Source organism: Melampsora larici-populina (assembly GCF_000204055.1).
Source record: "Melampsora larici-populina 98AG31 unplaced genomic scaffold MELLAscaffold_13, whole genome shotgun sequence".
NCBI lineage: Eukaryota > Fungi > Basidiomycota > Pucciniomycetes > Pucciniales > Melampsoraceae > Melampsora > Melampsora laricis-populina.
This window is the reverse complement of record NW_006768777.1, coordinates 681,078-694,043: the sequence shown is the minus strand read 5'-3', so window position 1 is coordinate 694,043 and position 12,966 is coordinate 681,078. Positions and strand designations below refer to the sequence as shown.

Here is a 12,966-nt window from a genome sequence, read left to right as displayed (position 1 = left end):
ACATTATTATATGATCTTTGGAAAGAAAGATTAGGTGGAGGTCCTTTGTATGCTGCTATTGGAAGTAAGTCATTTTGGTTTTTTTTCATCTGTTTTAGGTAATAAGATTGTTTGATGTGGAATTTCGTAAATAGATCATGATAGTTATCTTCAAGCTCAGGATGCGCCACATTCGATGATGCCTGAACGCCTTTCTAAACAATTTAGTTGGTAAGTCAATCTGATCTTCCGATTGATATTTGAAATGAATGAATCGAATCTGATCAAGTTGAGATTCGAATCATAGGAATTATGATCATTTATCTCGTCTTTGGTTTCATAATCATTGGATCTCAGATGATGTGGCTAAGATCGCACGTGCTCATTATGGTGGTTATGCAGTTAAACGTTATGAAGGATTGAAGATTATCACCTTGAATACTGATTTATGGTATCGTGCTAATTTATTTAATGTTAGTTCTTTTTTTTTCCCAAATCCTTGTACTAATTCTACAATCTTATGGAAAAACTGATGAGGTTTTGGGTTTTGGGTTTTGGGTTTTTGGGCGAATCTGGGAATTAGTTTATTAATATGACGAATCCAGATCAAAGTGGAATGTTAAAATTTTTATCTGAAGAATTACAAAAATCTGAAGATTTAGGTCAATCTGTTTGGATCATGGGACATGTACTTTCAGTAAGTTAAAACACGAAGAAAAAGAATTTGGTATTTTTTTGGGATAGATTTGAAAGAATTTAAATTGATCATGATTTTTTTTTCGCTAGGGATGGGATGGATCTAATCCTCTGGTGAATCCTACAAATTTGTTTTATCAAATCGTTGAAAGATATTCACCTCATGTTATTAAAGCTATTATGTGGGGTCATACTCATGGTAAGTGATTGGTGTTCTTGTGTTTGAGACGTCAGTTTGCAAGTTTTGACTGTAAAGTATTGATGTTTTTGTAGAGGACCAGTTCATGATCTATTATGCCAATAATGCAACCAATATTACAGCTGATCATGCATTGACGACTGGCTGGGTGAGTAATAGATTCCCTTGTCCAGAGTTTTAACTTATGATTTGACATCGACTTTTGGGTTACAATTAGGTGGGTCCATCCATCACCCCCTTGACTAATGTCAACAGCGGTTTTAGGATGTATGAAGTTGACCCAGATACGTATGAGATCTTGGATGCACATACGTGAGTCAAGATGATCTCATCTTTGTTTTACTGACTCAAACTGATCAAGCTTCAAACTCTAAATATCACAGGTGGTACTCAAACGTATCAACATATTCACACTTAGACACAGATCCGCATAAAGGACCGACCTACGAATACGAATATTCAACAAGAGAAGCATATGGTAAAGAGATCAAATGGCCAATTGATGCACCATTAAATGCGACTTGGTGGCATTTGGTTACTGAACAGATGTTAAAAGATAATGGTACCTTAATTTCAAAATTTACAAAGTATCAAGGTAAGAATAGTGTAAGATCACCTAGTTGTACTAGTGAGGAATGTATTAAGAATAAAGTTTGTTATATGAGAGTAAGTGATTTCTTCTTTTTCTTCCTCTACTGGATTTATTTTTACTTTGGATTCTTTTTGGTTTGGTTTGGTTGATCTTCTTACTTACTGTTGCTTTTTTTTTGGTGGATCGGACGGGGCGTTTAGAGTGGAAGTGCTTCAATTGCTAAAGAGTATTGTAAGATGGGATATGGTAGTGTACAAGGTGGAAAGTGAAAATTGATGTAAAACGTCTTGAATAACAAAATGTGTATAGGTAGGTACATACACACTTCTTAGAAAAAAAATCGTTTAGTTACAGTTTATATCAGTTTCAGGTCTCGTTCTTCTGTTGGTTTGATTAATTTGTTTTTTGTATACTTTTTTCTATCTTGATTTGTGATTATGCTTTTTTCAAAAGATTTGATAAGTATTTGAAGATGTTAATAAGAAAGCTGGTAGTAGTACATTGAATGTATGGACCATTTTTTTGAGTATGTGTGTATCTTTTAAAGTCAAGATGAGAACCTGTTGGTATTGAAAACTTGGTGTTGTGGTAGGTAGAATAGACCCATCTCCGAAAATTGACATCATCAGAATTATCTCGAAGAAAGAAGTGTGTTCTTTTTTTATACACTATGTACATACAACTCTGCACGAGGGACTTCATTAAGTTAACAACTCTGCTGAAGTTTATGAAGAAGGTGAAGAGGAAGATGCATGAGTACGCTGTCAACTTGAAGTTGTGCCACAAACATCAGCTGCAGCCAAAAATATTGATTTGGGTGCAGCCAACAAACCAGAGCAAGGAAGATAGTCTTTTGTCATTGAGGCAAGAATTGGGTATCAATTGCAATGAAGCTTTATAGAAGAGGATAGACATCAGCCTTGATGAATGAAAGGAAAGAAAATGGATTACATACCTTCCACCATGCCAGCGCAGAGTTAGGAAACACCAGATCATACTCTGGACCTATCATACAGTTGCAACCACCAGGCAGCCTCTAAGTTGATCATTTTCTCCCATTGAGCATAGATCCTTACATCTGTACACAACTTTGGAATCCATGGAACTCCACACCCAGTTGTGTCTTGGTTGGTGCTCACACAGAAAACTTGTGCAGAGAAATCACTTCCAAACCTACATAACCTGTTATTCTTGGCAGTATTGATATGGATCTTTCCCCAAGAAAAGTTACAATACAACACAGGCAAAGAGAAGTATAGATTTGGGGCACAAACAAAGAGTTATTCAAAAAGAGATCTTTGCTGCACTTCTCAGTGTACACACCAAATTATGCTTAATTGGAAAGCAAAATTGATAATAAGGTGTATCAAGCAGATTGTGCCAGAAAATATAATGAAAACAAGTGACAAGTTTTGGACCTAATTTAACAAGAATGAAGTTGCAATAAAATAGAGGACATGAATTTTTTTTCTGTTCATGCTAGTGGCTTTAATTCCTTCAACTTTAATAGTATGATTACAAATGGACATGATGACATTCTTTGAAATTGCTCAGAGACTTTGGTGCTTAGACAGTGCCAGATCCTTCAAAATAGGCGGCCTCTCATTTCAGGAGATATGCTCACCAAAAAGGAGGTTTATGCGCTCCAAAGCACGCATAGCAATATGTCTGAGATCATTTTCTTGTGTCTTCTCAAGAAAGAATTCCAAAAATCCAGTCAATAAATCCCTCTGGGAAGTTTGAAAAGTTGATGCATTCTTAAATTGATGAATCATATTCTCCATATGTTTGCTGCCTGCTAATATGAGCCTTTCTAAGGGATGGTGATATAGTCCTGGATTTCTTGAATGCTTTATACCAAAATAAAATCTCATATCTGTTTATATTATACCATGATGGGGATATAAATAAATCAAAAAGATACTTGCACAATACTAAGGATTCACTCACATTGTACCCAAAATGACATAACTACTCTACACTCAGCTGGATTGAATCTCCAAGTATCAGTGATCATTAGACCATTACGCAAGGTGCTTTGAACTTCCACAAAGCTTCCGGTGTCCCTGTCAAATGAAGATATATCAATCATTTGTGCACACACTGTAGGGAAGAAATTTTGACCTACTGGTTGTTTGAACGGTTGATATCATTGATCAAACTCTCCTTTAGTGATGTGATATGTTTAGTCACTACATCTTCAAAAGGATCACCCAGTTGATGGGATGCCATCTTGAATATATTTCTGGCATCTGCTTTTACCAAGCCCTCTAGGATCACTTGAGTCTCCAGCATTCCCTTGACATGAATGCTCTCATCCAAGTATGTGCCCAAGTCTTACAATATGGGTTTGTCTCTGTAAGCTCTTCAAACTTTAACAAACATGATAAGCAATACTCACGCAAAACCCAGTGTTGCCGAAGCTCAATCCTCTCCAATGGGGACCATTTTTTTGCAAGGTTAATCTTGAACCTTCCTAGCTTTTCCTGTTCATTGTCTGTAAATGTGTTTATGATTCTGTCACTTTCAGTCACCCTGTAAAATTAATTCAAGGAGCTATCAAGTCAAAACTATTTTCCCATCATGAGTTGTACCCAATGGAGTCACTGACTTATCCTGTTGTAGCTGTCCAATATGCTCTCTCATCACATTTTTGCCTTTCAGTATCATTTCCTCTAGGTTCTGAAGTTGAAATGACCTCAATTCATCTCCAAGAAGGTAAAACTTCCGCTTCTCAGTCTCCATTTGCACCAATGTGACCTGAACTGCTGGAGTTGGCATATGGGACAAAAGATCACCAATGAATTGCCAGAAGTGATGTTCTTTGAATTGGGATTCCATTGTAAACACTTCCTTGAGGAAATTGGTCCATTCTTGGATTCCTGACTGCAACATATTATTGATGTGATGGAATACTTCCAATCCAGGTGGAGCTTTATGCAAATTGCATCAATTTTGGGATGTCCTAATTTATTGAAATTCTTCAAATAAAATGCTCACCATCCATGCCTGGACTAGGGAGAGGGAAGAAAGGAATTGAGTTCTGCCTTTCTTCAAGTTCCATCCCTAAGTATTCCTCAAGACCTTTCCTGTGATTGCTGGAAACAGCACTGTGAGAAAGACCCCAAATTTCCAAGTAGACTTTGTGCAGAGAATAAATCAGATAAGGCCAGTAAGTATATCATCATTACTGAATTGAAGCACATTTAAACCAGTTTATTTAGTATATTCACCTTTTTCAGATAAATTCTCTGCTTCACTTATGCTGGAAGTTAGTGAGGCTGAGGTGTGTGTCCCAAAGAAACACAAGTTGACCAAAAATTGGAAACCCAGCATTATAAATATCTTTATTGGTAAACCAATCATTTCTTGTTATAGTTGATGTTGTGAATAGTACAGAGGATGTGAAGGGAATTTTAAAATGAATTTGATTGTGTAAAGCAATTTGACTTATGTTGTAGAATCAAGAACCATGAGATATGAAACCATATTTCTGATCCTTCATATCTTTGATACACGCAGAATGTTCCCTCACCAGTTTCATTAATCAATATACTCCTTTTGAGACATACAAGGTGACATATTTGAGGTGAATAAAGACACAAAGAACGCTTCAATGTTTCAGAATAATTCTATCTCACCTATAGTACAAATTGTACTGCATTTATGTATATCAATCCCATGATTAAAACCTGTTTGAAAAATACAGAAAATGACTCATTGTACTTTTTCTACCCTCACCCTAGAGTGGTCCTTGTCCATTTCAAAAGGCCAACTCTACCACTCCTACTACCACCCATCTCTGTTGACTAATCCATTAATCGCTTCTGTAAATAACCTAAAGTATCACAACAACCAAACAATCATCACAACAACCAAAGTGGTGGGCAGAGCCACTTGGCTGATTCTATTCCCATGTAAAATTCAGACCCAGACAACAATCAACAAAATATGATTCACTATCTCAACACCTAGACTTACCCCCTAAAAAAAATCAAAATCTCACATTCACACAATTATTCCAGCCTGCAAAAATCCCAATGAAACATTTACCAAATTCACATCCCCAGACAGCCTCAGGCTAGAGACTATCACCACATTCCACAGGATTTCAACATGATGTCAAAACAATTTCAACATAATAATAATATCACTTTGGGGGTCATTTGCCAGTCATACCACCAAAACCCACCTGTCAACAGCAGATCTGGAATACCTTCAATCTTTTTCAATATACATATAAAGTAATTTGAATCTTGTTTTCCACAATATTTTTCTCCCCATTTTCCTCCCCTACAGCATTTGTCTAGGCCTTTGCAATTTGCAGTCTACAGAAAAGCCATGCAGGTGCTGCCCAAATTACACCTACATGGTTGTTTCCCACAAAAAAGGTGCCTGCATCCCCACCAAATTGGATATAGGTGTTGGAAAATCCATGGGAATTTGCAATGTAGGCACTCAAAAGAAAGTGTGATTTTCAAGCGCCTACATGTCAGATTTGAAATGTAGGTGATATTTTTGAGGGCCTACATAATATTACCAACAACTTTGCACGTGCTTGAGAAGCTCTGCCAATATTGCAATGACAATCTGAAAAAATCAGTCTACACCACAGAGCTTTCACTGTGTGGAGCCCAAGTCACCAAAAGCTCCTATGATGAGCAACATGGCCTCCACAAGAGGAGTTACAGGTTGCAGTGTTGAGCCACTCAACACGTGAGATCCACAAGACGCTTCACGCATGTATGAGGTGGTGCTCACATTCTAGGCATGTGTATCATGACCAGGTGAGCTAACCTCTACCCACCTGTATCAAGTTTTCAACCTGGTCACCATGCCATTGCAATGTGGCATGACTCACCACACAAGCCCAAAAAAACTCCCAGCTGATCCAATTTGGATTGCTCAGGAGCAACATTGACTTAGAAAAGACTCAGAGGTTGATCACAAAATGCCTGTTTCATTTGTTTTCACTCAACAAAGTAAAACACAAGTCAATCAGACTACTAGTACAAACACAAATGAAGGAAAGCTGGAAATTGATATGATATGATATGATATGATGATGAAAGCTGTGGAAAAATGGAAGTGTCTTCTCTTCTCAAGCACACCATAATGAGATTGACAAAATGTATGATTATGAGTACATAAATACAATGCAAAAGTATTGATTGATATCAAATGAAATTGATTAAGAGTTAAAGGTGTAGACAACCAAAGGTTTTTGTTTAGTTTTGAAAAGAATTTCATAATCAAACAAGGAGTCAGGTAAGATTGAGACATGTAGCAGAGAGAGAATGATTTAGATAAGATGAAGGCTTTGATGTTGTATGAGTGAGTCAGAGAAATTGAATTGTTGAGAAATGGGAAGTCGTCCATTTGATCTCGAAAGTGAACAATTTATAACAAAACTTTTGAGAAAATAAAAAAGAGTGGATGATGCCATTCATGACATCATATCACAGTGAACGTTCTAGAATAATGATCATGTGACACTCCATCTCAATCACAACACAATCATCTTCTACCAAGTTGAAGACTTACGTGGTGATGAGGTCGCAGCAATACGGACGTGAACAGCCTGCGAGGCTGTCTTACCGTGACTCGAGCCGAGGTGGTGAGCATGAGGAGCTCCACCTGGCGAGCGTAAGACCAGGGTCTCAGAGTTTGTGAGGTGGTGGCAGCGTGATGGTCACACGGGCAAGAATTTTAGCAAAGCCATGTGACGACCGATCCGGCGGTCATCAGGCAGCGCTCTGCTGAGTGGATTTCAGACTACCACCGAGTGAAATCCACTCAACGACTCACCTTCACCTGGCAGGCGTCTCGCGCTCACAAGTCGCTCCGTGGTGTAGATGACTACCCTTTGCGGGGGCATTCCAGGGTCCTGCAAGATCTTCAAAATGATTGACCGACTTTATTTCTTTTTGGGCCAACAAATTCTACCAATGTCTACATTACGCTTGAGCCACGGGTACTCTTCCTTTTATTTCAAAAGGGTAGTTAGGATTTGATTGCTTTGAATTCACTCGGCTCCAGTGAATATGGTCCAAGGAGGTCATTGTAAGCAAATGGTCTTGAGACGAGGTTGTGTTGGAATGTGTTGATGAACATTTCAAAGGATTCGAAAAAAATCATGATTTAGGAAAGTCTTTGTCGGCGAGTGACAATAGTCCTCCACCCGATGACCAGCTAGTACGTTTCACTCCGCATTCAACTGCTGCTTTAGCCCAATCTTCACCATGATTATGAGAACCAGGTACTAATCCAGCTCTTTGTTGAGCTTGAAGTTCAGTGAGACAAGTTAAAACTCCAAAGATGACTGGTGTACCATTTTCCATCGAGGCTTTCATTAATCCATGCGATACGGCATCGCAGATATATCTACATGGTTTTGGTTTGCCGAACAGACCAGCCAGAGAAGTGGGTTTTTTTGTAAATTGTGAGGATGGAATGTTCATTGGAAATGGCATTTGTAAAAGATAGCATCGAAAGAATGAAATCAGTCCTTTGTTGTGAGGGTACGAGTAGATTTGAACGCATTGAGAACTTATGTCAAACACTGAACTCGAAGTGCATAGTGCTCCCCTTGATGAGAGTACCGATTGCGATCAAAGCGGAGATTCGAGAACCACGTGGGCTAGATAGGATCCTTTATTCGAGTCGGGATGAGTGATACACAACATGAGTCGAGGTTGATCACGGTGTAGTTCGAATCACCTTAAGGAGGTCTACGAGGTGGTTTGAATTTATGAAGGTTTGATCAAATGACTAAACTGTGAAGCTGCCCATGGTAATTCGTAACTGCCTGGAACATCTTCGATGAAGATCTTTTCACGCTTGACGCCACTTGCTAGTAAAGTATCTATTGCTCCTGTGACTAAAGCTGTGATGATAGACTGATTCCATCTGGTATGTAGAATGACGATTTCGAGATCTGCTCCATCGTATTTTTGATTAGAATCCGAGAGACCTTTGATGGTGGCATCGATCGTTGACATGGTGAAGATGATTTGAATTCTCTCAAGAGATGATCGAGAATGAGTTGGTGCTTTTATATAAACCCGATTGTTAAAGAACGCTCGAGTATCGGGTACTTCGAGTACTGTCGAGTATGTATGGAAGTGTCGATCAGAATCTCCAATTCAGCTTTACAGTTAACGAGACGAGGCAAGAAACGTCCACCACCCCAAGACCAAGACCAAGACCATTTTGAACTTTGCAAACATCGAACACCATCGTTCAAAATGCCAACCGAAATGAGAGGGTCAGTCTTGAATGCTCAACATTAGTATCATCAACACAGCCTAACGTTTTCTCAACTTCCCTTGTTTCGTTCCACCATACAATCTTAGACTCAATCAATATATCGCGGATCTGGTCTGTCAAGCTTCCTGTTTACCGTCCATCATGTTGTAGAATAACACCGACACATTGTGTACGTTCTATCAGCGTGCTTGCAGAGTTCGCGAACTAGAGGAGAAGCGGATCAATAAAGAGATGGCCAACATCCGACAAAAGTTCAAGGGTGTGTCTTGACCGCTTCAAACCTTTCAAAGACTTTAACTGAAACGCATTTGATCATAGATGGAAATCTTGATGGATATTCAAAAAAGAAATACCTCGCAAAAATTGTATTTACTTATATATTGGGTTATCAAGTTGATATCGGTCATATGGAGGCTGTCAATTTGATTTCAAGTCCAAAGTATTCAGAAAAACAAATCGTGGGTCAACTCAAGTTCATCCGCAAAAATCCAAATCTACCGTCATGATGTTAATCTTGTCTCTATACCTAGGGATATCTTGCTTTGACCTTACTCATGCACGAAAACTCAGATTTGGTCCGATTAGTTATTAATTCGATCCGTAAAGACCTCGATGAACATAACGAAGCCAATAACTGTCTCGCGCTTCATGCGATCGCTAACATCGGTGGAAAGGAAATGTCTGAAAGTCTATTAAATGACGTCTATAGTCTCCTCATAAGCCCTATCTCAAAAGAATTTGTTAAAAAGAAGGCTGCTCTTACTCTTTTGAGGCTCTATCGCAAACATCCCGAAATTTTTCCAATCTCAGACTGGGCTCTACGGATTGTATCACTCATGGATGATGGAAATATGGTAAGTCATTCTCGCCGCATTCTCTCACTGAAGGCTCTGTTTTGGCTTTCAAACCATTATGCCAATTGCTAACTGCCATACAACATCGCCTCTGACTTTGGTTTTCTAGGGTGTCTGTTTAGCAGTCACAAGTTTGGTTCTCACATTGGCACAAGACCACCTGGAAGATTTCGCAGTGTGTTATCAAAAAGCAGTGGATCGTCTAAACAAGGTCAAAACACCATTTCTATCCCTTCTCGTAAAGGAAGTGGCAGGTAACCAACTTGGATCTCACATCGTCTCATTCTCTTCTGGGCAGGTTAGATCGTTGTACAACAAGACACGCCCAGTGAATATATATACTACAAGGTACCTATACCCTGGTTGCAGTGCAAACTCTTGCGACTGTTGCAGTACTATGCACCTACAGGTTGGTCATTGTCTTGATCTTACTTATGAAGCGGCAGTGGTACATCATGTTCTGATAATTCACAATCTCTCCTGGTAGAAATTCCGACCGTTTTGTCAACTTTAGAGCTGGTCTTACAAACAATCTTACGAAACACGCAAGAAACACCTAAAAATGTACAGCATAATAATGCACAGAATGCAGTCTTGTTCGAAGCGATCAATCTGGCGATTCATCTCGATCCCAACTCAGATCTTGTCCAACAAGCTTCTGCTTTACTGGCTAAATTCATTTTATCCAAGGAGACCAACGTCCGATATCTGGGTCTTGATACGATGTCTCATCTCGCAGCTCGATCTGACAATCTCGAAACACTCAAACAACATCAAGATACAATTATCCTAAGTCTTCGTGATAAGGACATTAGCGTACGACGGCGTGGACTTGACTTACTGTATTCAATGTGTGATACTTCAAATGCAAAAGTGATTGTTGGAGAATTATTACGTTACTTGGCAATCTCAGATTATGCTTTAAGAGAAGAATTAGTGTTGAAGATTGCAATTTTAACTGAAAAGTTCGCAAAAGAATATGAATGGTATCTTGATACAATCTTAAAGTTGATGAGTACTGCTGGTGATCATATTGGAGATGAGATTTGGTATCGGGTGATTCAAATTGTGACCAATACAATTGAACTACAAGAATATGCGGTCAAGAAAGTCTTTGAGTATCTTCATATGCCTACATGTCACGAGCAATTAATCAAGGTGGCAGCGTATATCATGGGAGAGTGTAAGTATCACAACTATTTCATACAGCATCTACAGAGCAACTTGGTCTCACTGACTAAACTGGATATCAATCTTAAAAGTTGGCCACTTGGTCGCAAATGAAGAAGGCCTTTCACCAATCGAACAGTTTCAGATCTTACATTTGAAAGCAAACTTGTGTTCACCTTCGACTCGTTCTATGCTCTTGACCACATACTTGAAATGGGTTAACTTATTCCCCGAAATTCGAACTCAATTAATCGACGTCTTTGAAAGATACACACATGTTTTGGATGCCGAACTCCAGCAGCGAGCATGTGAGCAGTTTTGCTTGTCCCATTTGATGGTTTTGTCAAGCTACCAATCATGTTAATATCATTCTTCAACTACCACAGGTGAATATCTGGCCATCGCAAAATCACCGGACGATGATTTGCTTCAGACTGTTTGCGATGAAATGCCACCATTCCCAGAACGAGAAAGTGCTCTTTTGAGTAGGTTGACTAAGGCCCAAGGACAGACGGGCGATAAGCGGACGTGGGTGATCGGTGGGAAGGAAGCCAATCAAGAGAAGGTGGAAGGTCGTTCCAATGGCATGCGACGTCAGCAACCCAGTACACAACCCAAACCGATAGGTGGTAATGGTACCGCGGATGGCGACCAATCTACATCCGGTATCTCTGAGTCAAGGGCGACTAATGATCTCATGGGAGATTTGTCAGGGCTGGACCTCACTACTCCTGGACCGTCTGCTCCATCTGGTAGTACATCTCTTTCTGCACCTAGCACATCTGCCTTCACGCACGGTAGTCAGATTGAATTGACACGACTGAGTTATAAGTCTGAAGGCGTATTGTATGAAGATGCACAATTACAGATCGGTCTCAAGTCTGAATATCATGGTAATCGAGGAAAACTAATGTTATATTTTGGAAATAAGATCTCAGCACCATTTGAATCATTGACATTAGTGATTGAAAATCCAAATGAAGCTAACTTGGTAGTGAATTTGGCTAAAATGCCAACAAATATTATTGAACCTATGCAACAGATTGAACAAGTAGTATTGGTAGAATGTTTAGAACCATTTAAAGAGTTACCGGTTTTAAGAATATCATATTTAGCTGGTTCATTACAGAGTTTCACAATCGGATTACCAATTTATCTGACTAAATTCATGGAACCAATTCAGTTGAATTCACAAGCGTTTTTTGAAAGATGGAAATTAATTGGAGGAGCACCAAGAGAAGCACAAGAGATTTTTAAAATTAAATTAGATCCTCACAATCAACAGAAGATTTTAGATACTAGTAAGATTAGAAAGATATTGGTTGGGTTTAAAATGAATCTTATGGAAGCTGTCGATTCAAATCCGATCAATGTCGTTGGGGCTGGGGTTTTAACTATGGCTAAGGCTGGGAAAGTGGGTTGTTTGTTTAGGCTAGAGCCTAATGAAGAAGCTAAGGTGGGTTTATACTTCACATTACTTCATGAGTTACTTTGATGAATACTGACTTATCCAACTATTATTTCTTGATTTCTTCTTTCAAAGCTCGCACGTATCACTGTACGGACAACTAATGATTTAGTTTCACCTGAGATTCTCAAACTTTTGACTCGTCCATTAAGACTTTAAAGTGATTTTTCTTATTAAAGATCGTACCTTTGAAAGTCGTGCTTTACTATCTATTTTCAAGTTGTTTTTTTACCTTAGCAAGAGAATTAGATCAATAACATCGAGATTTGACTATATGCATATAAATTTGATTTTTTTAATGTGCTTTGATGTACAAAAGCTGTGTTTTTTTCGTTGCACCTTTGTTTTCGTATAAATGTTTTTTTACAATTTATTTTGATCTTTTGATTCAGTTTATCTTGATTTTCTTTTCATCATGTGATGTGTTAGTTTAACAATTACTTGAAAGATAAGCCTAGCACATCGATATGCCTCTTAACAGGAGTTTAGTATAATAATCTAAACTTGACTTTTTGTAATGCAGAACAATGTTTTTCTATCTCGGGGATTGGTTTGATAGTTGTTGATTCCCGGAAATTGGGCCGGAAAACAGTTCTGCCTTCAGAAGTGGGTACTAACAGGGTTCCAAGCATGAAAATGGGTATGGGGTGTTGACAAAAGGCAATTGAGGACATTCTAATAATGCTCCATTCTGAGAATCATGGAGTTCATTGGGATGAGCATTCTCAAACATCATTTG

General features: G+C 38.7%; 4 protein-coding genes across 4 annotated transcripts in view; 2 read left to right on the top strand and 2 right to left on the bottom strand.

The window, feature by feature from the left end:
• Positions 1-1,735, top strand: part of MELLADRAFT_35173 (uncharacterized protein) — a gene marked incomplete at both ends in the record, with an annotated part of 5,096 nt that extends 3,361 nt beyond the window's left edge. Inside the window, 9 exons of the mRNA XM_007408764.1 lie at positions 30-64; positions 135-210; positions 287-452; positions 563-676; positions 766-874; positions 949-1,022; positions 1,092-1,186; positions 1,258-1,540; positions 1,667-1,735. Of these exons, the coding sequence (XP_007408826.1) occupies positions 30-64; positions 135-210; positions 287-452; positions 563-676; positions 766-874; positions 949-1,022; positions 1,092-1,186; positions 1,258-1,540; positions 1,667-1,735 (1,021 nt within the window). The remainder of the gene's footprint in view (positions 1-29; positions 65-134; positions 211-286; positions 453-562; positions 677-765; positions 875-948; positions 1,023-1,091; positions 1,187-1,257; positions 1,541-1,666) is intronic.
• Positions 1,736-3,073: 1,338 nt separating this feature from the next.
• MELLADRAFT_62179 (uncharacterized protein) lies at positions 3,074-4,361 on the bottom strand (the record flags this gene model as incomplete). The annotated part of the gene is made up of 5 exons (XM_007408599.1): positions 3,074-3,342; positions 3,417-3,532; positions 3,595-3,802; positions 3,868-4,001; positions 4,078-4,361. 5 exons carry the CDS (start codon positions 4,359-4,361, stop codon positions 3,074-3,076), a joined length of 1,011 nt encoding a protein of 336 aa, XP_007408661.1.
• Positions 4,362-7,600: 3,239 nt separating this feature from the next.
• On the bottom strand, positions 7,601-8,467 carry MELLADRAFT_35187 (uncharacterized protein; the record flags this gene model as incomplete). Its single annotated transcript, XM_007408598.1, has 3 exons — positions 7,601-7,850; positions 8,035-8,106; positions 8,244-8,467. 3 exons carry the CDS (start codon positions 8,465-8,467, stop codon positions 7,601-7,603), a joined length of 546 nt encoding a protein of 181 aa, XP_007408660.1.
• A 246-nt stretch (positions 8,468-8,713) lies between these two features.
• MELLADRAFT_85202 (uncharacterized protein) lies at positions 8,714-12,386 on the top strand (the record flags this gene model as incomplete). Its single annotated transcript, XM_007408765.1, has 11 exons — positions 8,714-8,733; positions 8,822-8,846; positions 8,919-8,994; positions 9,054-9,193; positions 9,266-9,589; positions 9,699-9,800; positions 9,893-9,998; positions 10,077-10,772; positions 10,852-11,067; positions 11,146-12,215; positions 12,303-12,386. 11 exons carry the CDS (start codon positions 8,714-8,716, stop codon positions 12,384-12,386), a joined length of 2,859 nt encoding a protein of 952 aa, XP_007408827.1.
• Between the last annotated feature and the right edge of the window lie 580 nt (positions 12,387-12,966).